The sequence below is a fragment of the Citrus sinensis genome, chromosome 9, assembly GCF_022201045.2.
Source record: "Citrus sinensis cultivar Valencia sweet orange chromosome 9, DVS_A1.0, whole genome shotgun sequence".
NCBI classification, from domain to species: domain Eukaryota; kingdom Viridiplantae; phylum Streptophyta; class Magnoliopsida; order Sapindales; family Rutaceae; genus Citrus; species Citrus sinensis.
This window is the reverse complement of record NC_068564.1, coordinates 25,764,734-25,789,909: the sequence shown is the minus strand read 5'-3', so window position 1 is coordinate 25,789,909 and position 25,176 is coordinate 25,764,734. Positions and strand designations below refer to the sequence as shown.

At 33.3% G+C, this 25,176-nt stretch overlaps 2 protein-coding genes across 2 annotated transcripts; one reads left to right on the top strand and one right to left on the bottom strand.

The window, feature by feature from the left end:
• Positions 1 to 9,852: 9,852 nt before the first annotated feature.
• On the top strand, positions 9,853 to 25,140 carry LOC102620430 ((E)-beta-farnesene synthase). Its single transcript, XM_052434118.1, has 8 exons — positions 9,853 to 10,265; positions 10,408 to 10,666; positions 10,798 to 11,185; positions 11,873 to 12,094; positions 22,441 to 22,579; positions 22,664 to 22,915; positions 23,311 to 23,546; positions 25,137 to 25,140. Exons 1-8 carry the CDS (start codon positions 10,137 to 10,139, stop codon positions 25,138 to 25,140), a joined length of 1,629 nt encoding a protein of 542 aa, XP_052290078.1. The 5' UTR covers positions 9,853 to 10,136.
• Positions 12,555 to 15,075, bottom strand: LOC102608901 (pentatricopeptide repeat-containing protein At4g04790, mitochondrial-like). The gene is made up of 4 exons (XM_052433718.1): positions 14,599 to 15,075; positions 14,233 to 14,280; positions 13,274 to 13,900; positions 12,555 to 12,977 (listed from the first exon to the last, which is right to left on the bottom strand). The coding sequence occupies exons 1-4, from the start codon at positions 14,915 to 14,917 to the stop codon at positions 12,772 to 12,774; spliced, it is 1,200 nt and encodes a 399-aa protein (XP_052289678.1). The 5' UTR covers positions 14,918 to 15,075; the 3' UTR covers positions 12,555 to 12,771.
• Positions 25,141 to 25,176: the final 36 nt, after the last annotated feature.

Sequence of the window (25,176 nt, the reverse complement as noted above, 5' to 3'; positions counted from 1 at the left end):
TATTTTTGTGGATATTTGCTTTGAGTAAAATGAAATGGCAAGAATTCGCAACGAATTTTCAACACCATTAGTAAAAACCAGAAGCACTTTGGGTTGGGTTCCGGGGCCATGACAATCCCCAAAACCAACCCAATCTAGATATGGGCCTTGATTTTAGGCCCTACTGAGTCCAATCAAATTTTAAGCAGATTTGGCACTGAAACCGGACCCAATTCAGTCAGATCCCCGAGCCCTATAGCAGCTGGCTCACCTTAATTTAAGTGGAATGAAATTGCAACACTAGTTTTATGCCCCGCGCCCAAGTGCCCACACGAACATACACACACCATTTTTTTTTAAATGTAAATTTATTTTTAAATCATACGGTTTAAAAAAATTATTTTTAAATAAAATATAAAACTATATAATTTTAAAAAGTTAAAAATTAATTTTTTTGAACATCATAATTTAAGAGCATGTTCGTATAAAAAAAAAGATAGTCGCACCAGAGAATGAAATATATATATTTTAATATATTAAATGATTCTATATATTGTATGGATTGTGTGCTTTATTATTTTTTAAATTTTCCCTTACTTTATTAAAAAAAGAGATTTTCTTATTATAAAATAAATAAACATAAATTTTAATATATTATAAAATAAAACACATTATATTAATTTTAATATAATTAGACATCTCTAGCTGAAAAAGAAAATTTTAGTATCTTTTAATTATTAAAAATTTAACTATTTCTCAAAATTTTAAGATCGTAAAAGTTTCTTTTCCTATATATAATTATTGACAGGTGCAGATGTCTGCATAAGTTGAGTACAAATTTTCACAAATATCTCATAGATAATGTGAAAAATATGCCGGGAGACAACTTTTATTAATTTTCAAAGGCGGCTGACTTAGAATGATGTACGTGCTTGTCTCTGTGTGTGTACAATTAGGTAGCGTTTACTTTTTGGATTGGATTGGGAATCCTGAGCAGTGGGAATCCTAGGATTGAGAGTGTGGAGTGGGAGTGGGAGTAAGTTGTTTACTTACACTGGAATGGAAGCATGGAATAGAGATTAGAATCCAATTTATTTGTTTACTTTGTCTTGGATTGGGAGTAAATAGTTTCAAATTATAATTTTATCCTTATTTAAAGAATTATAGTTTTTAATTACAAAACTAATAAAAAATATATTTAATGAATAATATTTATTTTATTATATTTGTAAATTTATTATAATTATTAATATTCTTAATTATGAACAATAAATTATTAATTTTAATACAAAATGAAACCTTATTTTATTTTATTTAATATAATTATATTAAATTTATTATTATATAAAATAATAATATAATATTATTTAGTACAAAATTAATAGTTTATTCTAAAATTAATATTTTCTTAGAATAAACTATTTATTATTATTAATATTAAATAAATATAGTACTATTATTTTTAAAATAAATATAATAATATTATATTTATTAATTCTCTATTAATATAATAATATTATTTTAAAATAATTTTAACTTAGAATCAATGCAAATTATTATTTAGTTAAATATAATATTATTATTCAAATAAATATAATAATATTTATTTTATTTTATTAATTATAAAATATTAAATTAAATTAAATTAAAAAAATAAAAGGGTAAAAAAGGGAGAAGTGGGAGTGGATTCCCACTCCCATCTCCCCCAATGGGAGTCCCACTCCCACTCTCTACTCCAAAAATAGGTGGGACCCACGGAGTGGGATTCCCACTCCCTTCCTATTTAGAGAAAGTAAACGCTGGAATGGGAGAAATCCACACTCCTCACTCCCACTCCAACAAATAAACACAACATTATTCTAGAATGCAGATGTCCCACAAATATCTCACAAATTTTTAAAATAAGTACAAGTTCTCACAAATATCTCTTAGTTAACGTGAAAAATATGCCCCCGACAACTTTTCTTTAATTTTCAAAGGAGGCTCTGACTAAGAATGAATAGGCCGCTTAACTTGGTAGAAGTGTCTTGATGTTTCTGCAACGTGTTATGTACTAACATTTTTTCAATGTCCCCACGGAGGAATTGCCAAGCAAAGACAAAACAGAATTCCTTTTCTAATCTTTTAAAATCATCCTCCCTCTTGATTCACTACAGATTCAATTAATTAAGGAAGTTGTCTACTCCAGCTCCAGTTGAAGAAACTGTTCATGGCATTGCAATTTTCAATCAAAATAAAATAAAATCTGCCGTATCGGTAAAATAATTATCCACGCAATTTTTTTCTACAGTGAAATTTAATATTATCAAAGAAAAATTCATTCTTCGGAATTTATTTTATTTTTAATTCAAATAAACTAACTACCTAATTGCTCGCCACAAAAAAAAAAAAAAGTTCGTTTAGGAACTCTGTTGAAGTTAAATCTACTTATGATTTCATTGTCCCTGAAGGCACCTCATTACTCTTTCGACATTAAACTTAAAAAAGAAAAAAAAGAATGTTATTTAATTATTGCAATGAGTTTTTTGTGAAAGTCTTAACGTCGTAAGAGTAAAAGAGTATTATGAAAATTGTAAAAGAGTCCCACTTTAATTCCATTTTACAACTCAGTTTTCTGCCACTATAATTCCATTTTACAACTCACACAAGTCCTCCTTATGCAGAAATGCTGTGAGATTTCATGTATACTCAAAACTTTTTATTTCCTTGTTCCTTTTTCATTGATTTTCTGCACAAAGCACGTATGTTTAAAATAATTCTCCCATGTTCCGTTTTATTCATCGAACCAGCATCTTCAATATTTCCCTTCTCACCTTATATACTTTAAAAGTTGAAAGCAAAAGATGCACATAAATTAACATATTTCAAAAAATGAAAAATAACGAAAAGGATTAATACAAACATCTTAATATGTTTTTGGAACTTGCCCACAATTTTTTTTTTAAAAAAATATAAAGGGGCTCTAAAAGAGTTAGGACAAAGACTAAACGGCATTGGGCAACCACATACATGTTATGAGCTTGCCCACAAATCTTTTATGATATCTAACTAAAATATAATTTCGTACTGAAGAGTTGAGAAAAATTAAGGTTAGCATAAATAATGACATCATTAATGGATGTGTGGATAGGTGTCCAACGGAATAATAGTTTAACTATTTTTATTAAATTGTCGTGAATAATAAATTACATGAAGGTTATTTTAGTATTATAATTTTTTTAGTAAAATATGGTGTTAAAAGCATATTTTAAGGTGCAAGTAGTCCCACTTATAAATAAAATAAATGAACGTTCAATAGTAAACTGGCCAACACAACTCCTTAGCTAAGCAAGTTGACACCTCTTTACGAAATGAAATTGTAAGGTTGGTTGAAGATAATTGAAACAAAATTCCTAAATAATCGGGTTGACAAATCTAGGGTTTTGGCCCCACTATATAATAACCCTAAATATTGTGAATTTATCAAAATATGTAAATTTGAAATATTATGTTATAATAAAATTCTCTTAATCTAAATAAGAAAAGAAAAACAGTGTTCAAATCTAAATTCTAGAAAAAAAAAGATAAAAATCCTAGAAAAAAAAAACATTTTAAAATTGAAAAGTGACGAGGAAAGAAGTAGAATTTTTAACTCGACCATAAGGTAGAACTAAGCAAGTTCTTATGGGTTGGTTCATCTTATCGTAAGTTTTAAAACAGTACATTATACGCTAAAAACGGACATTTGTAGTACAAGTCATGGCCTCTAGAAAATACTCTGCTTTTAATACACAACAATCCTACATCACCTCTTCCCTTCCCTTACTCATAAAGCAAAAGATTCGAATATCCCATAATTATGGATGTATAATTAAAAAAAAAATAAACCGATTATTTTTATTAAAAAAAAGAAGATAAAAGAGAACAAAATATGATGAAATAATGATAAAAATATTTGTCCTTTTTGTGAATTTTTAATTAATACGTGTACAAATGATCATTTTTAATTAACTAGCATATAGACTCATAAATATGAATTAAGACTTTTGTACATGCGCGGATTGCAGATAAGTGATACTTCAAATCAAGAGGAATACAAGTCAGGAGCCTGATAACAGCTACGGTAGATAAGCCTGCCCAGAAGTTACAATTGAATGATGTAGTCCAACGATTGGGTGTGGCCTATCACTTCGAACAAGAGGTAGAAGATGCATTAGAAAATATCTATCATGATAACTTTGACAATTGTTGATGCCAAAATCCATTGAGTCCGCTAGTGACTCGATCTCAGATCCCTGCATCAGCATTAAATTTGTTTGGTGGGAAGCTGCTGGTTGATTTCCAAGAAGATCCTCCGACTATTAACAGAATATTCATGAGCAGATAATCTTCAAGCTGCGAATCAGCAAGTACCTGAATTACAGAGAATGGTCAGGGGTGCTGAAGTTTTTTCGTCGAAAACTCTCCGATGCTCAAGTCAGTTTATAGGTTTACGGGAAAAACAAAATATTTAATTTATAGTTTTTGTGAAGAAAATAATCTTAAGTAAATGTAATAGAAAAATCAAAATTGAGAAAGAAAGTTCAACCTCCATTACCATGATTTTCTTTGGGTTTTTATAAACACTCCACACCCACGACCTTAGATCGTGGCAATTAATGAATTAAATTCATACCCTGATTTTTTGGAGGTGATCTGTGGCGGTTATTTTGATTGAGTCATGCTTCCTGGTGACTTGGTCTAATGTCTCCTCAAACCCGTTTGCTTGAGGTCACCAAAATTGCCACATGGTCGAGATAGCTTGCCCAAGGCCACAAGATTTACCCCTTGGTCGAGGTGACTGCTCATGGTCTCAAGCTTACCACCTAGTCGAGGTGGTCTGCTCGTAATCTCAAGATTACCACCTGGTTGAGGTGGTCTACTCATAATCTCAAGATTACCACCTGCTCGAGGTGGTATGCTCATGGTCTTAAGAATTACCACCTGGTCGAAGTGGTCTGCTCGTAGTCTCAAGATTACCACCTGATCGAGGTGGTCTCCTCATAATCTCAAGATTACTACCTGGTCGAGGTGGTATGCTCATGGTCTTAAGAATTACCACCTGGTCGAAGTGGTCTGCTCGTAGTCTCAAGATTACCACCTGGTCGATATGGTCTACTCAGGGTCACAAGAATTACTTTTTATTAGTCTATCAACCATTTACTCACTTTTTATTTTAGGAGATCATGGTTACCCTGTTTTATTCCCCCAAACAACTATCTTTAAGTGTTGTAAGTCATGTCGGCATGCTTCCTCAACAATTCTTTCCTTTTGAAAGTCTTTCCTTGCCTCTACTTCCACCTTTTCCATTACTCTTGGGTGTTTAAGCTATTTTGATAGGGCACATTCTATAAAAATGTCCTGAAATGGGATTATAATTTGAGTCATACATGTATATGTTGATGTAATTTATGAAATTTTTTTAGAAACTACAGCAAAGAAATGTTGAAATGGCTCATAAACAGTATATTTTGTGGATCCTTGCTTTGAGTATAATGAAATGGCAAGAATTGACATCCCCGAATTTTTTAACACCGTTAGATAAAAGCCAGAAGCACTTTGGGTTGGGTTTTAGAGCCATGACAAGCAGCAAAGCCAACCCAATCTAAATCTCGGGTTTAATCCTAGGCCCTTTCTGGTCCAATCAAATTTTAAACTGATTCCACACCTAAAAAGTGTCCCAATTTGGTTGGATTTAAGGATGATAAATTGGTCTATTTAAATTGTATATCCATACATTTAATCTAATTGAATTGGATAATATCCATCTAAAATATTTTTGAATGTGGATATGGATAATTTTAAAAATATTTAATTAGATATTAGATGGGTATAGATATTTAATGGAAATCCAAAATCTAATTAATTTATATGAAAAAAACAAAAACAAATTTACTAAATTATTGTTGTTAGTTTTAGCAAGCGAAGGAGGCACAAACTCTTCAGCCATCGGATTCAGCTTCGAGTACAGCTCCTGTAACTCCCTCATGTCACGCTTGAAATCCCCTCCGCCGTTGGATCGTTGATTGTTCTGGTTGTACAATCCCTGATCGAGCGACATCACCATCGTTCCTCCGTTTTGCTTCGGATGATCCTGACCGTTTGATGCCGATATCGATCCCGCTGACGATACAACTGAATCTTGACTCGCTGATTCAACAACAACCATGGTTTCTTTTTTCCTTTATTTTTTTCCTTCTTGTCCCTGGTTGACTCTCTCAAAAATCTTGACTTTGGACTGATCAATAAACGAAAATAGTCGTAAGCTAAGCTGAAACTGAAATTCTTTCCATTGATGTAGAACAAAACGCAACTGGAGATGAATACGGAGAAAACGAAATGAAATTAATTAATTAAAAACTGAAAACAAAGTGGTGAAAGTAAAGAAAGTAAATTAATCAATTTCTTACGGCGAGTGAGTTGTTGTTTTTGCTTTTAGTATTAGTCCATCTAATATGGTTTTAACTATTCTATATTATTATTTTTATTTTATTTTTTATTATTTTTTATATAATAAAAATTAAATATCCATAGATATCCATATCTATATGGATAAAATTCATATTCATGTCCACTATTAAATATTGAATATGAATATAAATATATTCATCATAAATAATTATAAATTTATATTTTGATAGATATTGTCCATCCATAATTAGATATTTATCATCCCTAGTCAAGATTCCCAGATCCTGTAACAGATGGGATTTTTCTGCCATCATGACTACATAAGCAAGTCGTATACCTCCTCTTTTTTTTTTTTTTTTTTTTGGCCAGCATGGTTTGAGATCATCTTAACTTAATTTACGTAGAATAAAGTTGCAACGCTAGTTTTATGCCCCACGTGCGTGCTAATGCAAATATAAAATGATTTTATAATAGAAGAATTTTATATTTTATTAAAGTAATAAATAAATTAAAGGAATAAAGATATCTATACTTTCAAGATTTGGAGAAATGGTTATAAAAACTCCTAAATTTTTAATAAGAGTCATTAAGACCTTTTTTTTTTAATCATAATACCTTTTTAACTCTATGAACTAAAAAAAAATGACCTCAAAATTTTATAATAAATAAAAATATGACATTAAAATAAATGTAATAATATATACATTTTAAAATAATTTTTTGAGAAGAAAAATAATTTTAAAATTTTAAAATATTTTACAATCTATTAGACCTATTTTATTATAATAAAGTAATTTTAATAATAAATAGAAACATGATATTAAAGTAAATAAATTTAAAACTAAAATTATTTTGAATATTATGTAAAATAATTTTAATATTCTGTTAACTGTAAAGCCTATTTAAATAGAAACATGACCCGGGCTGTGTTATATAAAATTTGTAAATTGTAGATTTATAAATTAGTCCCCAGTACCCAGATTATGCTATATAAAATTTATAAATTAGTGTCAATAATTATCTGATTAAAAATATTAATATACTAATATAATTAAATATGAGTTGTAATATGGGATGTGCTATCTATAATCTTGATTTGTAGAACAGAATTTGCATATGTTAGCGTGCTAAATAAGGTCATAAATCATTTCAGTCACTTCAGTAGTGTTTTATTCCGTGATTCACTGTATTTTAAGATCCATTAAATTCAATTAGGTCATATGTCAGTTTAGTCACTGATTGTTTTCTTTTTTGATGGTAAACTTAATTCAGTGAGTACGACTTTTGTTTCATTTTCGGACCTACTATTCTACAAATGACAGACCATCGGTGGACCAACCGGCCACCTCACACAAGTCCTTCTTGTACAGAAGTGTTATGGGATTTCAACAATAACAAACTTTTCTTTGGTTGCTGGGGCATCCTACAAGATCATGTATACTCAAAACTTTTTCTTTCTTATTCCTTTTTCATTAATTTTCTGCACAAAGCACAATTAATTGGATATATGTTCAAAATAATTCTTCCATATTCCATCTTATTGATCGAGCCAGCATCTTCAACATTTTTCTTCTTCGTCGCCTTGTACGCTTTAAACTTTAAAGCAAAAGACCACCTAAATTAACATATTAACAAAATTAAAAATAACAAAAAGGATTAATAGAAACATCTTCATATATTTTTGGAACTTGGCCACAAATCTTTTATGATCTCTAAGTACAAAATAAATTCAATTCGGCACCCAATAAAAGAGATGAAATTAAGGTTAGCATAAATAATGGTATGATTAATGGATGTGTTAGATAGGTGTCCAAATTCATAATGTTTAACTATTTTTCTAAATTATCCTTAATATTAAATTATATGAATGTTATTTTAGTACCATAATTTTTTAGTTAATATGGTGTTCAAAGTACATTTTAGAGTGCAAATAATCTCACTAGTAAATAAAATACACCAAAATTTAATAGTAAACTAACCAACGGAGCTCCTTAATTGAGTTAGTTGACAACTCTTCTCTCCCTTATTCATTAGGTAGAGGATTCAAATCTTCCAATCTCTCAAAATTATAGAAGTACATTTAAAAAGAATAGTAAAATGATTATTTTTATTAAAAATTGCTTGTTATTGTTGATAGCATCAGCAGACCCACGAAGGGAACACTAGGGATTAGAAAATATATTATATTACTGTTGTTGATAATAGCTAAAAATGTGGTTCACATACTATTTTTCTAAGATCCCTGGTGGTCCAAGTATTTTAAGGATTAGAATCGTGAAATTTGTTAAATGCACTGATAAAAATCATATTCCCTTAAATATCATTGGAACTCTAAGTAAAATATTTTAATTAAGCCTCAATGATTCATTTTTTTTTTTAGTTTCATCTTCAAAATGAATTAGAGAATTTATTTGAGATAAGTCCTGCAGAAAGTAAATTTTTATATTTATGATATCATTGGAGTTATTAGAAGCACCCCCCAATAAAATGTTTGGATAATTTACTAACCAGAAATAGACTTTGGCTTTAAGAATAACTAAAATATATTTATTTAGTTAAAATAACTGAAATATTTTGCTTGGTACGAGTAATTAAAATAAGAGTAATGATACAACCACAAACTCTTGTACAAACTTATTTTGTACAAATTGACGTGAGATTAATTCATTGGTTGAATGAAAATATAAAATAATAAACACAAATTATGTGGGCCAAGTGATATTTAATTCAACAAATCTTATCATGTCATATCAATTTGTACAAAATAAGTTTGTACAAGAGTTTGTGCCTATATCATTACTCTTAAAATAAATGTAAGTTAAATAATTATGGCCTTCTTGGAATATTATTATTGTGAAATTAAAAGAGAGATAGGTTTTCAAAATAATTTACGGTCGTTACGTTGAGTAGTTAGTTAATGTACGCACAATATCACAATATGCAAGTTGCATACGAAAGCTGAAAAATGATATGAATCGCTATCATCAATGAACCCCACCTCAATCTGATCAAGATAAATTTTTGTGGCCAGTTTGTGATTAAGATAAAATTTAATATAACTTTATTACTATTTCAACTTTTATATATTTATTTTTGTATAGAGTTAGAGATACAGTTAGAGTTAACTCTCTATCATTACCTAAAAAAAATTCTAAATTTAAAAATTTATGTAAAATGATCGCAGTCTCTTAGGTTGCGTTTGGAATTGAGGTGCTGTACTTTTTAAACTACAGCTGCAGTAAAAAAAAAGCTGTAAATATAAAACAAAAGTTAATAATATGTAGTAAATATAAATTTTAAATAATAATTTTGATAAAATTATTAAAGATATAATAGATTCTCTATTATACAAGTGAAAAATCATATCAACATAACTTTCAAGTTACAACAGCTAGTGTTTACCAAATACTTTACTATTGTAACTTTTAAACTGCAGCTGTCTAACCTTAATCTCAAACGCACCCATAATTTGTTGAGATAACGGTCCAAGAGTATTTTATCATATGGTTTAATACTGCATCCCCCAATCAGATCCATTGACTTTTTTAATATTAAATTTAATGATCCCAACGTAGGATCACTACTGAGCACATGACAAAGTACCAACGAAAGTGTTCCACTGCCTCATCGTTTCTCTCTATATATAGAGCATTTGTGTCTTGAGGTTTTTGCAACTCCAACTCTTAAAAAAAAATATATATAGTTGTATTTGGTTTGTCTGAAACGGAATGAAAGATATGTCTATTCCACTTCTAGCAGCAGTTTCCAGTTCAACTGAAGAAACTGTTCGTCCCATTGCAGATTTTCATCCTACTTTATGGGGAAACCATTTCCTGAAATCCACTGCCGATGTCGAGGTAATTAAAAAATTGCAATATCAAAATATCTCATTAATTATCAGAGAGGCAAGCCCAATCGATGTACAATTATATGTCATAAGTAATCGTTTGTTAGACATACGTAATGCATTAAATATTAAGTAATTTCTTGCGTTTGCAGACAATTGACGCTGCAACTCAAGAACAGCACGCAGCACTGAAGCAAGAGGTCAGGAGGATGATAACCACTACTGCCAATAAGCTTGCCCAAAAACTACACATGATTGATGCAGCACAACGATTAGGTGTCGCTTATCATTTTGAAAAAGAGATTGAAGATGAATTGGGAAAGGTATCTCATGATCTTGACAGTGATGATCTATACGTTGTTTCTCTTCGTTTTCGACTTTTTAGACAGCAAGGAGTTAAGATTTCATGTGGTATGTAATAGTTTCTCATTTTGTTAATTAAACTATTTATGTTGATTACAAGATTATTGTTGATTATCAAATTAAAGTTAAGCATGTACACTAATCGAGACTAGCTCGCCTCTTTTGAATATGGTCATCAGATGTGTTTGAGAAGTTCAAAGATGACGAAGGTAAATTCAAGGAATCATTGATCAACGATATACGAGGCATGTCGAGTTTGTACGAGGCAGCATACCTAGCAATTCGGGGGGAAGACATTTTAGATGAAGCCATTGTTTTCACTACCACTCACCTTAAGTCAGTAATATCTGTATCTGATCATTCTCATGTAAACTCTGATCTTGCTGAACAAATACGTCATTCTCTGCAAATTCCTCTCCGTAAAGCCGCAGCAAGGTTAGAGGCAAGGTATTTTTTGGATATCTATTCAAGGGATGATTTGCATGATGAAACTTTGCTCAAGTTTGCAAAGTTAGACTTTAATATATTACAAGCAGCACACAAGAAGGAAGCAAGTATCATGACCAGGTAACTTCATATATATTCTTTCAACGTGGAAAAGCCTATTATTGGTGTTGTTTTGAAATGGGAGATTGTCACTTTCCCTAGAAAGAGAAATCATATTTTACCAGTTGCCCCCTTGTATAATCAAAGGCTCAAGGCAAAATATCTTATAATAGTTATTATTATTTATTTATTAACACCAAACCAAGATTTTTAGTTTGCAGTAAAATTTTTATGTATTCTTGATTTGTCAACAGTGGTAGTGGTTGTAGTTTTTGTATATTATGTGCTTGTTGCTAATAATAATAATAATAATAAGTTATAGTGTTTGGAGGATAATGTGTATAATGAAAGAGTAATGATACAATTATAAAATTTTTTTAAGAATGGATGTGATATAAATTTATAAATTAGATGAAAATACAAAACAATAAAAATAAATCACGTAAATTTCTCTCTCTCTCTCTCTCTTTTTTAATGAAACAAATTTTCCAAATATAATATGGAAGATTTACAACTTCTCTTTAAAATTTCTAACTTTTTTCACTTATCCATCGAGTTTTCATATTTCCTTGCTACCTCCTTAAAAGATGAAACCAAATTGTGTTCTTGTTTGTATTTTTTATATACTACAGAAGTAACGATTATTATAGTGACAACTTTATAATGTAGCAAAATATCTATCTAATTAGATTTAAAATTGAATTTCAGGTGGTGGAACGATTTAGGCTTCCCTAAAAAGGTGCCTTATGCAAGAGATAGAGTAGTAGAGACATATATTTGGATGTTGCTGGGAGTGTCCTATGAGCCCAATTTGGCATTTGGTAGAATTTTTGCATCCAAAGTGGTGTGCATAATATCCATAATAGACGACACATTTGATGCTTACGGTACTTTTGAAGAGCTCACACTTTTTACTGAAGCAGTCACAAGGTTATAAAACCATATACATCCCTATACAGCAGTTGTTAAGTTGCATTATCTGTATTCTATAGGTTATAATAACCTAAATAATGGGGACATTATGAGTGACTATTAGGGTTGCTGCAGGTTATACATGATGTAACTAGGGATGGCAAATTCCGGGTCCGGGTTTAGCAGTAACTTTTTAAACTCGGGACAGTTGCAGTAACTTTTTAAATCTAGCCCAGCAGCTGAATTAAATTGGTGAATTTTGTAGGTCTTTTGACTTGCAAAACTTTTTCCTACCAAGTGTACTTGGTGTCCAGCTTACTGGCCTACAAATTGTTATGAGATCAGATTCTCTGTGTTCTGGAGGTAATGATGACTGAAGAATTCATTCAACTTTCTACCGTATAATATGAAGCTCTTTTTATTTTTATTTCCGCTCCTAGGTGCAAAGCCTTAGTTCTTTTAAGCTAAAGGTACTATATTTGAAGCATCCAAAATCCTTATAACCAAGCATGTTGGTACTGTGATTTCGTTTCTACATCAACATTTTGTTGCTTACAGTAGCAGAAGACCTGCTCCTGCAATCTGCTTTCCTACAATAGATCTATTAGCTCTCTACACTTCCCATGCTGTACTATTAAGCCTTTATAAGTGATATTACCAATGGAGTTTCTACAACAAGACAAATAAAAGTACAATCAGCAAAAGGTTACAAAGAAAATACCAGATGTTTTGAAAGCCAATATGTACTTCTCTGCATCGGACTCCAGTAGCAACCGCCCTAATGATTTAAAAATACTTGCCAAATGGTCCAGCAATGAAATTTTTCTTATGTCTATAGTCTCCAAAAGTTGCAAAATGTCAGTCTTCCGGTCACTTTCGCAAAGAGCTAACAGGTAGTTCTCTGCAATTCAAGGGTTGAATCTTGTAAGGCCTTGGTCATGCAAAATGAGTAGAGTTAACTCTGCTATTAAATGACTTTCTATTGCAAGTAAGAATATCAGAAACATAAACATTAATATCAATACCCTCATCTTTTCAGGATAAAATATGAACTTGAACATAAATATATGCACATATTGACAACCATCAGTTTCTTTGAGTTAGATTATCAAAATAACAAAGTACAGTCACATAAATAGAGAAAATCCAGACAAGAACAATGAAAATACTAATAATAATAATAATAACAGCTCATGCCTTGAAAACAGAGATAGTTTCCATCTTCTTCAGCTGCAGTTTGTTCGCAGAGTTCCCGAATCTTTTCTTCATCATTTACTTTGGTCCAAAGCAACATCTCATAGTAACCCAATCTTGGAACCGAGCTAGAATTTCCATTGTTGATAGTATTACAGAAAAAGTGGAACTCTTCTATCATACCCATGTCAATGAAATATGTAAGAAGGGGACCATAAGTTACCTCTTCTAACCGAAACCCCTTCTCCTTCATTGAATTAAAAATTTGAAAAGCCCTGCAAATTTGCTCTACTGCAACGTCTTCATCATCACATGCCCTAGCCTTCTCTATACAAATCCCTATTAACGAATTGTGTTCTTTCACACCATTTTCTCGCCCCATCTTACCGAATACTTCAAAAGTAGCTTCAGTTCCCAATTGATTTGCACAAAGCTTGACTATCCGGCTAAAACGACGAGTTTGGCCGTTACTGAATACCCATTTTTGTTTCCTTTCACGCCAAATTTCTCTTCGTCGTAGAAGTGAATTGTCGTTATTAGACCTAGTAGAAAGCCATGGCATCTGCAGCACATCTAAAAGGTTTTTGTTGTTTGACCCAATTGAATCAGAAGAGGTATCTGAATCATCAGCTGCAGCAGACACAAATAAAAATAAATAAAATTTCAGTCAATAAAACAGAAACTCCCAATTTCATCAAAATGAAATCATTCAACTGTTACATCTTCAAAGAAAACAGTGAATGCTGTCAAGTCAATACTTTCAAAATCTTTCTTTCCAAACGTAAAATTAAAAGTACTTACTAAAAACTAGTAAGCTATGCACATAAGTGCCTAAAAACTAGTCTTGCAATCGATTAGGACACCATCATTAGTAGTAAAAATACCCCATTTCAAACTTCTTAATAACTAAGTAAAAGACCAAATTGTTTTGCACCATTAAACTAAATTTTGCGGAAACATACCAACTAACAGAGATTGGATCTCCTCAGATAGCTGTTTGAGCGAATTATCTGCATCAGACACGTTAAATTATAATCAAACACACCAAAAATTTATTCAATCAACAACTAATTGCACTCTAATTGGCTGCCAAAAAAGCATATAAAGAAACAATTTCCCCTATTAAGCTCTCAAATACCCAGAAATGTATACAACATATTGAGTTTAGAATCGGTATCAAACATCTAGTAAAGGAACGTTTATTGATGAAATGTGGCTTTCGAAGCTAACAATGCAGTCACTAACTATCAAGTGCAAGTAAGCATTTCAGCAAACACTTTAGCTACAGTGTTTGCAGACCCCAAAACTTGCAACAAAACAACAAATACCACAATTGGGATTCGGGACAGGGTCCGGCTCGGGCCCTAACTCCCAGAAGGGGTCGTCGTCGGCGGGGTCCTCGGCCGGAGAGCTAGTGGGTTTGGGAGGTTTAACTGAGGAATTGATGATAGAATTAGCGGCGGCAGAAGGAGACAACGACGCAGCCGCCGCCTCCTTCGCGGTGTCGATAGCAGAGACGAATTGTTTCAAAGGAAAGTCGATACTTGCGGCGCGTGATGTTAACTTGTTAGAGGTTCTTTCGACCGCGGCGGATACTTTGCGACTTGAACGGAACAGCGAGCTTAGGAGTTTGTCCGCGGCTGGCATTGCATTTGAAATTGATTCTGTCTGTCCAATACAACAAATGATTCTGTTTGTTCGATACAACAAATTTGTAACAGTGCAAAGTGTTCGTTTCTGCGACAGTGTCAAAGTGTGTGTTTCTGCTTCGCTTCGTTTTGTTCGAACTTAATTAGTACTCAATTATTTGAGGGAAATTTACAGCCGTCCACCTATTTGTTTAGCCTTTTGCAAAAATACACAAATACTTTTTTTTTTTTCAACGCGCCACCTGAAGTTACCTTTTTATTTCACTTTTCCACTTCCGTCTAGTCTCCGTTGGAACATTGTTGATGTTAAAGGGGCAAAATCGATATTTCATTTGGAAACTTAAAACTACATCGTATCGCAGTATCCAGCTAAAAGAGTAAAACGACGTCGTTTTACTTCTATGGAAAAATTAAAAAAAAAAAAGAAATCCACAATCGTTTAACGCTATTCATATATAGAATTTCCTAAGTCCAGCAAGTAAGAAACATTTCCTAACATTCTCGGCATCCACCTTCGTCTTTGACTGTGTTGCTTGAAAAAGCTCAATCAAGCCAGTTAATCTCCAATTTCCATCTATTTTCATCAAAGAAATAAGCTTGGGTTTTGTTCATACGAAGATTCAGAAGTGTTGACGAAACAGACGAATTGTTACAAGCCTGGAAGTTTCAATTTAGGAGGTTTCAGCCAAATTTCAAGTGAGTTTCGTTGAATTTGTTTACTATTAAGTCTCAATGTTTTGTTAATTATTGTTCCATTGGTGATTTTTGTTAACCATTGTTGTTGGAAACCCTAGAATTTATTTTCACAAAACCAAAAGAACATTTACTATAATGCATGTATTTTATAATCGTGTTACTGAATTTGCTAAATCATTTTCGATGGGTTGCTTGGACCTGAATTTGCTAAATCATTTAGGATGACACAACTGGAGTTAGTAATATCGTTTAGAGATAAGACGCAGAATTTTGGGTTGCTTGGACCTGATTGTACTGTAGCCAAAATAAAGGATGCTGCATTGACGATTACGGGTGCATACGGATTAGGCTCGAGCTCACAGATTCTGTTAAACGTTACAAACCCAGAGAATAAGCTTAAGGTTGTGCTAGATTCAGACTTTGGGTTGGAGTGTTTGTTGGCACTATATAAGCGTTTGGGTGCCCGTGTATTTGAAGTTGACGTTGTACCAGTTCTTTGCCCTCAGTTCCAAGATGCTGCTTTATTTCAGGCGTTGTTGACTAACTTAGGAGTTGTATTATCTGATGAGCTTATTACTCAGGTAAATAACTCAATTGAGGGACATGCTTCTGTTGAGGAAAATCCTGTTGTTGGGGGGCATGCTGCTATGGGGGGGCATGCTTCTGTGGTGGAACATGCTGCTGTTGAGAAAGATTTTGTTGTTAGGGATGATGACTGTGATGAGGATGCACTGCTATCTGATTGCTCGGACAGAAGGCTTAGCAGTGATGATGATCTTGATGTGAACTTCATGCAAGCTGATCTTGATAGAGCTGTTGATGGAGCTAGTGATGGAGCTAGTGATGGAGCTAGTGATGGAACTAGTGATGGAGCTACTGAAAGACTTAAAAGCAGCCACTTGGAAACTGATTCAGATGATAATTTATCTGATGTTGATAAAAAGGTAAAAAAGGTGATTAACTCTTCTGATGATGACATTGAGCTTGGCACTGCCCAATTGACTAATTATATAGAGGAACACGAGTACAAAATAGGTGCTGATGGGAAACATAGGCTAAAAGTAGGGCATGTATTTAGAGATGTAATTCATTTTAGAGAGATATTAAATGAGGTGATGGTTAGGAAAATGTTCGCTATTAAAACAGTATATAGTGAGCCGAGACGATTTGTGGCTACTTGTAAGCAATCTGGCTGTCCATGGTATGTGGTTGGTGCAAAAATGAACAATGGAAGTGGTTTCATATTGCGAGAGTACAAAAAAAAGCATAGCTGCAGACTTACTAATAAAACAGTGAAAGTAACTTCCACGTGGGTTGCTGGTAAAATAAATAATCAAGTTGCTGTTGATCCCAATGTGAAGATTGATATCTTGAAGAATTATTTGCAAGAGACTTTTGGGTTGAAGATTGGAAAGATGACATTGTATAGGGCTAGAACGAAGGCAAGACTTGAGGTATTTGGGGATCATTCCAAGGGATATCAAAAACTGTTTCAGTATGCTGCAGCTATTCAGAAAGCTGATCCAGGAGCAATTTGCAAAGTATTGTGTGATGTTGTCTCTATACCTGACAAAGTTTTATTCCAAAGGTTTTTTGTTTCCTTTCCTGCACAGAAAAATGCTTTTCTCAATGGCTGTAGGCCTTTTATTGGAGTTGATGGATGTCACCTGAAGGGTAAGTATGGTGGAGTGCTATTAGCTGCCGTTGGTATGGATGCTAACAATGGGATTGTTCCGTTGGCATTATGTGTTTGTGAAATTGAGAATACGGAGACATGGGGCTGGTTTATGGAGCACCTGCATAATTACTTAGATGATGGCAGACTAGTGACATTTATCAGTGACAGACAAAAGGGACTTGTTAATGCAATTGCAAACACATGGCCTAGTGCTTATCATAGGGCATGTACTAGGCATGTTTATGCAAATTTTGCTAAGTTGTTTGCTGGTGCACAGTTGAAACAACTATTTTGGAGGGCTGCTAAAAGTAGTAACAAGCATGATTTCAGCGAGGCAATGGCAGAGATTAAGGCCGAAAAAGAAGATGCATATCAGTGGTTGGAAAAAGAGCTTTTGGGGTATAATTGGTCGATGCATACGTATGACACAAACTGTATGGTAGATCGAACTGATAATAACGCATCAGAATGCTTCAACAGCTGGATATTAGCTTATCGAGACAGGCCTTGCTTGACAATGCTTGAAGAAATCAGATGTAGACTTATGAAACGGTTTACAAAGAGAAGAAATGAAGCAGCCACTTGGGAAAGCCCTTTGACGCCTAAGGTGTTGAAACATCTGGACAAAAAAAGCACAATTGCACAAAAAATGATTGTGCAAGCTTCTGGCGATCTTAATTTTCAAGTAATGGATAAAGCTTATTATCCAGCTAGGAGGTTTGTAGTGATGTTAGAGTGCAGAAAATGTGATTGTGGTTATTGGGAAATTGCTGGCCTCCCTTGTGCACATGCTATGGCTGCCATGGGATATGCAAGACATGAAGTTCAGGAATATGTTCCAATGTGCTTTACCAAACAAGCTTACCTTAGCACGTATTCGTTGATGTTTAATCCTATTCCAGACCAGTGTACATGGGAGCCTACTGGAAGACCATTAATTGATCCTCCAATTGTGCAAAGGAAGATTGGAAGGCCCAAGAAATGTAGAAAATGAGCCACATAAAGAAAAAAGAAAATTTTTTATCATTTGCTCATTCTGTGGAGGATCCAATCATAATGTCAGGTCCTGCCCATTAAGGCCATCCGTTGCAAAGGCAGCTCGAGCTAGAAAAAATAATTCCAATGTATGTTTATACTATTATTATTTATTACAAAAATATTTTACTATTTTTTATGTTTATTGTTCAGCATTTACTACATTTATCATGTTTTGCAGGCATCACCAACAACAAATCAGCCATTGAATGCTTCAGAGCAGAGAATGAGGAGGAGAAAACAGGTGCTAATTTCCCATTTTTTATTTATTGTGCATTACTTGTGAAATTCGATGCTCATTCACAACATGTTTCCCAAGCATCAACATCACGTTCAATTGCTTCAGGCCAACCAGCAACCTCATCTCAACCGACAACTGCCTCATCCCAAGCACTAAGATCATCCCAACCAGCAACCTCATCCCAACCAGCAACCTCATCTCAACCAGCAACTGCCTCATCCCAAGCACTAAGATCATCCCAACAAGCAACCTCATCCCAACAAGCAACCTCATCCCAACCAGCAGCCTCATCCCAAGCACTAAGAAAGCGAAAACAGGTGCATATAAAAATGCTTCCATGTTCTGATATTTTTGTTGTTGTGTTTGAGCTTGTTTAACTAACATTTCATGTATTCAGATACAAAGTGGTCCAGGAGAAACTTCTGAAGTTAGAACAAAGAAAAGAAAGGCTAGATCTAGTAGTGGACATGCTGGAACAAGAGGACGACCAACTTCGGCATGAGCAAATTGGAAGTAAACTTGACTTTTAACTTGTTTTGTAGGCTGTTGTTTAAGAATGATGGTTATTTTGGCTTCAGTTTGGATAATTATGATATGTTACTTTGGAAATCACATAGACTATATATGATGTCTTAGTAGTTGCCCTCTTGGATAGTTACCATTTTGGATATTATGTTATGTTGCAACTTATTTAAACAGTTATTTTGCTTTTTTTCTTACAGGGATTTTGCTGTTGTGTTAAAAAGCTTGCATTGGTTCTCATATGCATTTTTCTAAATCAAGATATGGTAGTGTTGTGCATTTTAGGTAGTGTTTAGTAGTTACCTTTTGGAGTTGCATCTGTTAATGCTGTTAATGCTAAAAGTATCACTAATTTATAGCTTATAAAACCAACACGACAGTTAATTACATTAATGTATATAAAAAGAAGCTACATTACATTTTAAAAAGCACAATTGCACAGACACAAAGCAGCAGAATTATGATATATTTAAGCTTCCCCTCAATGAGCTTAAGTCTTTTCTTTATCTTCACTATATCATCATTCAGCTCCATATTTTGATTATCCACCATTTGATCAGTACTAGGGTATATGAGAGCTTCAGTAGTAAACCATTGCCAAAACTTACATTTATTCAACTTACATGACCAAAACATTGCATTAGGATTCTGTTGTGTGGTAGAAACCATAGCACATGCTTGCACACCACACCAACAGTTCTTAGGAATGCATTTAACTTTTCTATGTGGCTGTCCACTAACTGCAGAACTTGAGCTATAACTCGATGCCATTTGTAAAAGAGAAAAGGAAAAGTTGTGAGCTTGAATGTGTGGATTATGTATAAGCAGGTTTTTAACTTCAATTTGGCTGGTAATGGCTGTAATTAGGACAAATAGATGGCATAATTGTCTGCTTTAATGTGCAGTTATGGGTTTGATGGATTATATGAGGCATATTAGGTTGATGTATAGCAGGTTTTTGGTTTCAATTTGGCTGGTTCTAAGCTTTAAAAATGGCAAATGAATGGTATAAATGATGTGTTTGAAGATGATGTCTTTGGGCATTGTGAGTTGTTTGACATGTTTCTTGTTATTTCTTCTGTGTATATATAGCCGAAATTGTAGCCGTTTGAGAGCTAACGGTTACATTTTTTGAATCTTATTTTTTTGTCTTTTATTTCGGTTAAATTGTAATTTTCCCTTGAGGGGCAAAAAAGTCATTTCATTAATATTCTGTTAACTCTATTAACGGAGACTAGACGGAAGTGGAAAAGTGAAATAAAAAGATAACTTCAGGTGGCGCGTTGAAAAAAAAAAAAGTGTTTGTGTATTTTTGCAAAAGGCTAAACAAATAGGTGGACGGCTGTAAATTTCCCATTATTTGATTTAGGTTCATAATCTGCCCTCGCTACCTGTGCCGGTTCCGTTTGTTAAGAGTTATATATTTGATTTTATAATAATTTTCGAAGGGATTCGCGGAAGGCAAGTAACGAGAAATGTACCCCTTCGTTCCAAGTAACGAGAAAGGCTAAACCCGGTTCTGGACCCGGACGTCATTTTCTTTCTCCCGGACCCGGATTAAAACTCGGTTTTTTCACTCTGGGTCCGGTACGGGTTCAACCCGGAAAAATCCGGGTTTCCGGATTCCGGGTTTCAAACCCAGATACTTATATGAATTTTTCTTTTCCACTTCTCTTAAAGCCATGGATACAATGGGAAAAATGGTACAGTCGCATAGCAATTTCACCCAAAAAAGCAAAAGCAGCAGAATGTGAAGCAATGCAATTATAGAATCCAACTACTACAACAAATAAGCAAGCAAAAGAACACAACTTCTTCACGTCCCTAGGTTTCTCTTTGCCATCATCTTTTACGATTACACTTCCCGGCGCAGGCGCCGACGACGAAGGGAGAGGGGCACGAATCTGGTGGTCATCGGATGGCTGAGCCTGAAGCTGATCAGGGGTGCCAGCAACATTATCGGAGATGGGCGATGAGAGATCATCAAAGTTGATGAACACGCCTTGCGATGGCCTCCTTTGATGGCGGCTTGATTTTTCTGACATTTTTTTCCTTTTTTGGACAAAACAAAAGTGAAAAGAGAGAGAGAGAGAGAAGGAAGCTTTGTAAGAAGAAGAAGAAGAAGAAGATAGGCAAATGTATGGGGGAGTGTAACTTTGAGTGAGTGAATGAGATTTGAAGCCGTCACTGCAAACTAGGGTTTCCTCTTTTTTGACTTTTTGCTTTTCTATTTATATTTTAAAAAAATTAAAAATATAATATTAAGAATAAAGACATTCGGGTCTAGGTTCCGGATATGCGGGTTGGCCTATTCTGGATCCAGACCCGGATACATCCGGGTTTATTAAATTGCTTCCGGATTCTGGATTTTTTTGTATCCGGTGCGGGTTGAACCCGGTCCGGATTATCCGGGTTCGTGCGGGTCCGGGTCGGGTCCGGGTTATTTTGCCATCCCTAGATGTAACTTAGCAAGACCCCATGCCTATATAATAAAAGATTATTATCGTTTCATTACCTCAAGAATTATAAAATATTAGATAAGTGCAAGAAGTATTATTTTCCATAATTTTACTACTATAACTTTGTAAAACCTTTTATTTTACTACTTTTTTGTTAGAATCGTTAGCTGACTAATAAAATATTAATTTTACCCTTTAAGATAAAATGCACAAAAGAGGTATCCAATAGTATACATAATATTATGAATAATAGTTTTAAACATGAATTGTTAAATAATAGTTTTAACTATAATTTTTTGAATAACCCTTGATTTATTGCGACCAAAAAAGTAGTGAATTGACAAAAATACCCCTAGAATTTTTTGCCCAAAAAAATCACAATGTATTCTAGAAGAAAAAAAATTAAATATGGAAGTGTTGATTCTGTAAATAAGCTTTAAGTTTTTTTTTAAAGAATAAATTGTGTGTTTTTTTATGAAAAATATCCAGGAGTATTTTGTTAATGCACCATTTTTATAGTTACGATAAATTTAGGGTTATTCATAAAGTCATGGTTAAAACCATTATTTTAAAATTAAAGGGCATGCCAATAATTTTTGTCTATTATTTGATACCTCTATTTGTTTATTTTATCATAAAAGAATATTGATATTTTACTAATTAACTAATGGTTTTAACGAAAAAGTAGTAAAATGATAAGAGATAATACTTCTTATAGTCATTTGATATTTTACAACTCTTGAATTGGTGAAACAATAATAATCCTATAATGCAATTCTTTGATTGGATATTTAATTCATAATATACTTTTATTAGAAACAAATTAATTGTATCGCTTATATATTTTCTTAAGAATGTGCAAATATATCGATTATATTTGATTTTTTCAGATGGGACATTGGCCTCATAGATACACTGCCAGAATACATGAAATTTATTTTCAAGGCACTCTTAGATATTTATAGAGAAGCTGAGGAAGAATTGGCAAAGGAAGGAAGATCGTACGGCATACCATATGCAAAACAGATGGTAAGCAATTACTTTATTAATAATCAATTTCATGTTATATGATTTTGCAAGGTGATTATTATTGACTTGGGTTATGTTGCTCAGATGCAAGAATTAATTATATTATACTTTACTCAAGCCAAGTGGTTATATAAAGGTTATGTTCCAAGCTTCGATGAATACAAATCAGTTGCATTAAGAAGTATCGGTTTACGTACGCTAGGGGTCGCTTCCTTCGTTGATTTGGGTGATTTTATTGCAACGAAGGACAATTTTGAAGGCATTCTTAAAAACGCTAAGAGTGTTAAAGCGACAGAAACCATTATCAGGCTCATGGATGACATAGCAGTTTATAAGGTAAATAATATTCTTCATTCTACATTATAATTCATTTCAATAAGACTATATTCACCACTAATCTCGAAGAGAAATTTTGTAACATATCTTAAGGCGTGCACCATAGTATACAATTTCTTTATCTATTTTAAAGGTAGAGATGTGGGTGAAGCCCACATCAATTTTTCCAACACCTTGCTTCTCAAGATTCAAACCTAGAAATTGTCAATAAAATAAAGGTTGTTGAAAACCATTCGGCCTTTGCGGCTGCATTTCTTTTCAACTCTCTTTAACAGATAACAACACATAACATAACATAACATATATGGCCAAGGAAAAAAAAAAAATTAGCTAACTGATGATTTTTTTTTTTTTTTGGTTCTCTTATATCCAATTCATATGCATCCGTGATGTAGTTTGGGCAGAAGAGAGGACATAATCCCACAGCAGTTGAGTGCTACAAGAATCAACATGGCGTCTCCGAGGAAGAGGCAGTTAAAGAGTTGTTGTTAGAAGTTGCTGACAGTTGGAAAGATATAAATGAGGAGCTTCTCAACCCAACGACTGTCCCGTTACCTATGCTTCAGCGGATTCTTTATTTCGCACGTTCAGGCCATTTTATCTACGACGATGGTCATGATCGCTACACCCTGTTAGAGTGCAATTTAAGCACTAGTTTTACATTGTTTACTTCCCTTAATATCGATGTTTTGCACTTAATAATAGTGATTTACTTGTGTTTTACTTTTGTAGGTGCAATTCTATTAATTGGTGATAAAATTAAGCTACAAGATGATATTTAATGATGATTGTTCTCTTGGAGAAATTATGAGCGTCAGAAGAACTTTGTTGATAAGGAGTGGGCGCGTGCTGTCAACTACGGACCTGCAGTTTTTAGTTTAACGTGTTTTGTATTTTTGGTTATTTTTGTAATTACGAATTTAATATTTCAGATATTAATATTTTATTTTAAATAGAACTCTAAAAGAGAAGAGAGAGAGGGTATTTAAGGGAGGAATCTATTGTGAAAAAGGGGGATTTTTTGGATTGGAGAAAAAGAAACCCTAGATCTAATTTTTCTCTTCTCTCTATGAGGAACTAAACCAATTTTTCTGGTTGAAGGTTAATGAAGCTTTGATTCATCACTACTGTGAGATCTTTCTTGTGCTTTAATTGTTTTATTACTTTTTGGGTATTTGTTTATTCTTTGAATTATTTTCATGATTATGTTTGTTAATTAGGTAATTGGTCACTATTTAATTATCAACTTAATCTATTGTCAATTAAAGGATTCATCGTATGAAGAATTTAATATTTGTGACAAATAACATAGTAGAGAGTTGTGTTGTGAGAATAAACAATCTAATTTAAATGAATCATCATATGTGTTGATTAGGATTTAGGTCTCTCTGGTTTTTCAGGCTGTCAATTGATTAAATTCTATGATCGTATCTAGGGTTGTCTATTGATTAGGGAAATAACCAACGGTCGTACCTTGGTTATCGACTAGTTAAGGAGAGATTGACTATTAGAGGGTCTCAGTAGCTATAACCGGTCTATTCATGAGTAATAATAATCTATATTTGAATCAATGATCAGTAGTCGAATCAAGCTGAGTTAATTCCTTCAACCAGAGCTTTCTCCAATTTGAATTACAACTTTAATTTGCATTCTTGTTATTTTTAATTTGATTTTTATTATTGTCAACAATTCCCCCATTTTACGTTTTACGTTTCAAAAGGATTTAAATAATTACCGATCTCTGTGGACACGACCCTGCTCAATCACTATACACAATTTATTTAGAGTAGGAATTTATTTTTGTTGGCTTCGACACCCATCAAATTTTGGCGCCGTTGCCGGGGATTGATGTCATTTATTTAATCATTTTTACGTTTTACTTGGTGTATGGTTCGTTCTTCTCGTACAGGTACACTTTCGTTTGATCCTGAAATTGAGAAGACAGCTCGCCAGCTGAGACAGCAGACGAAGCGAGCTAAGCAACGATCCTCGTCGCCTTTGCTTTTTGAAATAGATACGGTGCCTAATTTAGTTGAATCATCTAGCGATTCAGAAGAACAAGTGATGGATAGACCTGCACCTGTAAAAAGAACTCTTAGAGAGTTAGCTGAACCAGACTTGAATCAGCAACCACTCTGCATTCAATATGTAGATTTGGAGGTAAATTTTGAATTAAAGTCTGGTCTTATTCATTTATTACCCAAGTTTCATGGTTTTGCAGGTGAAGATTCTCATAAACATCTCAAGGAATTTCATGTTGT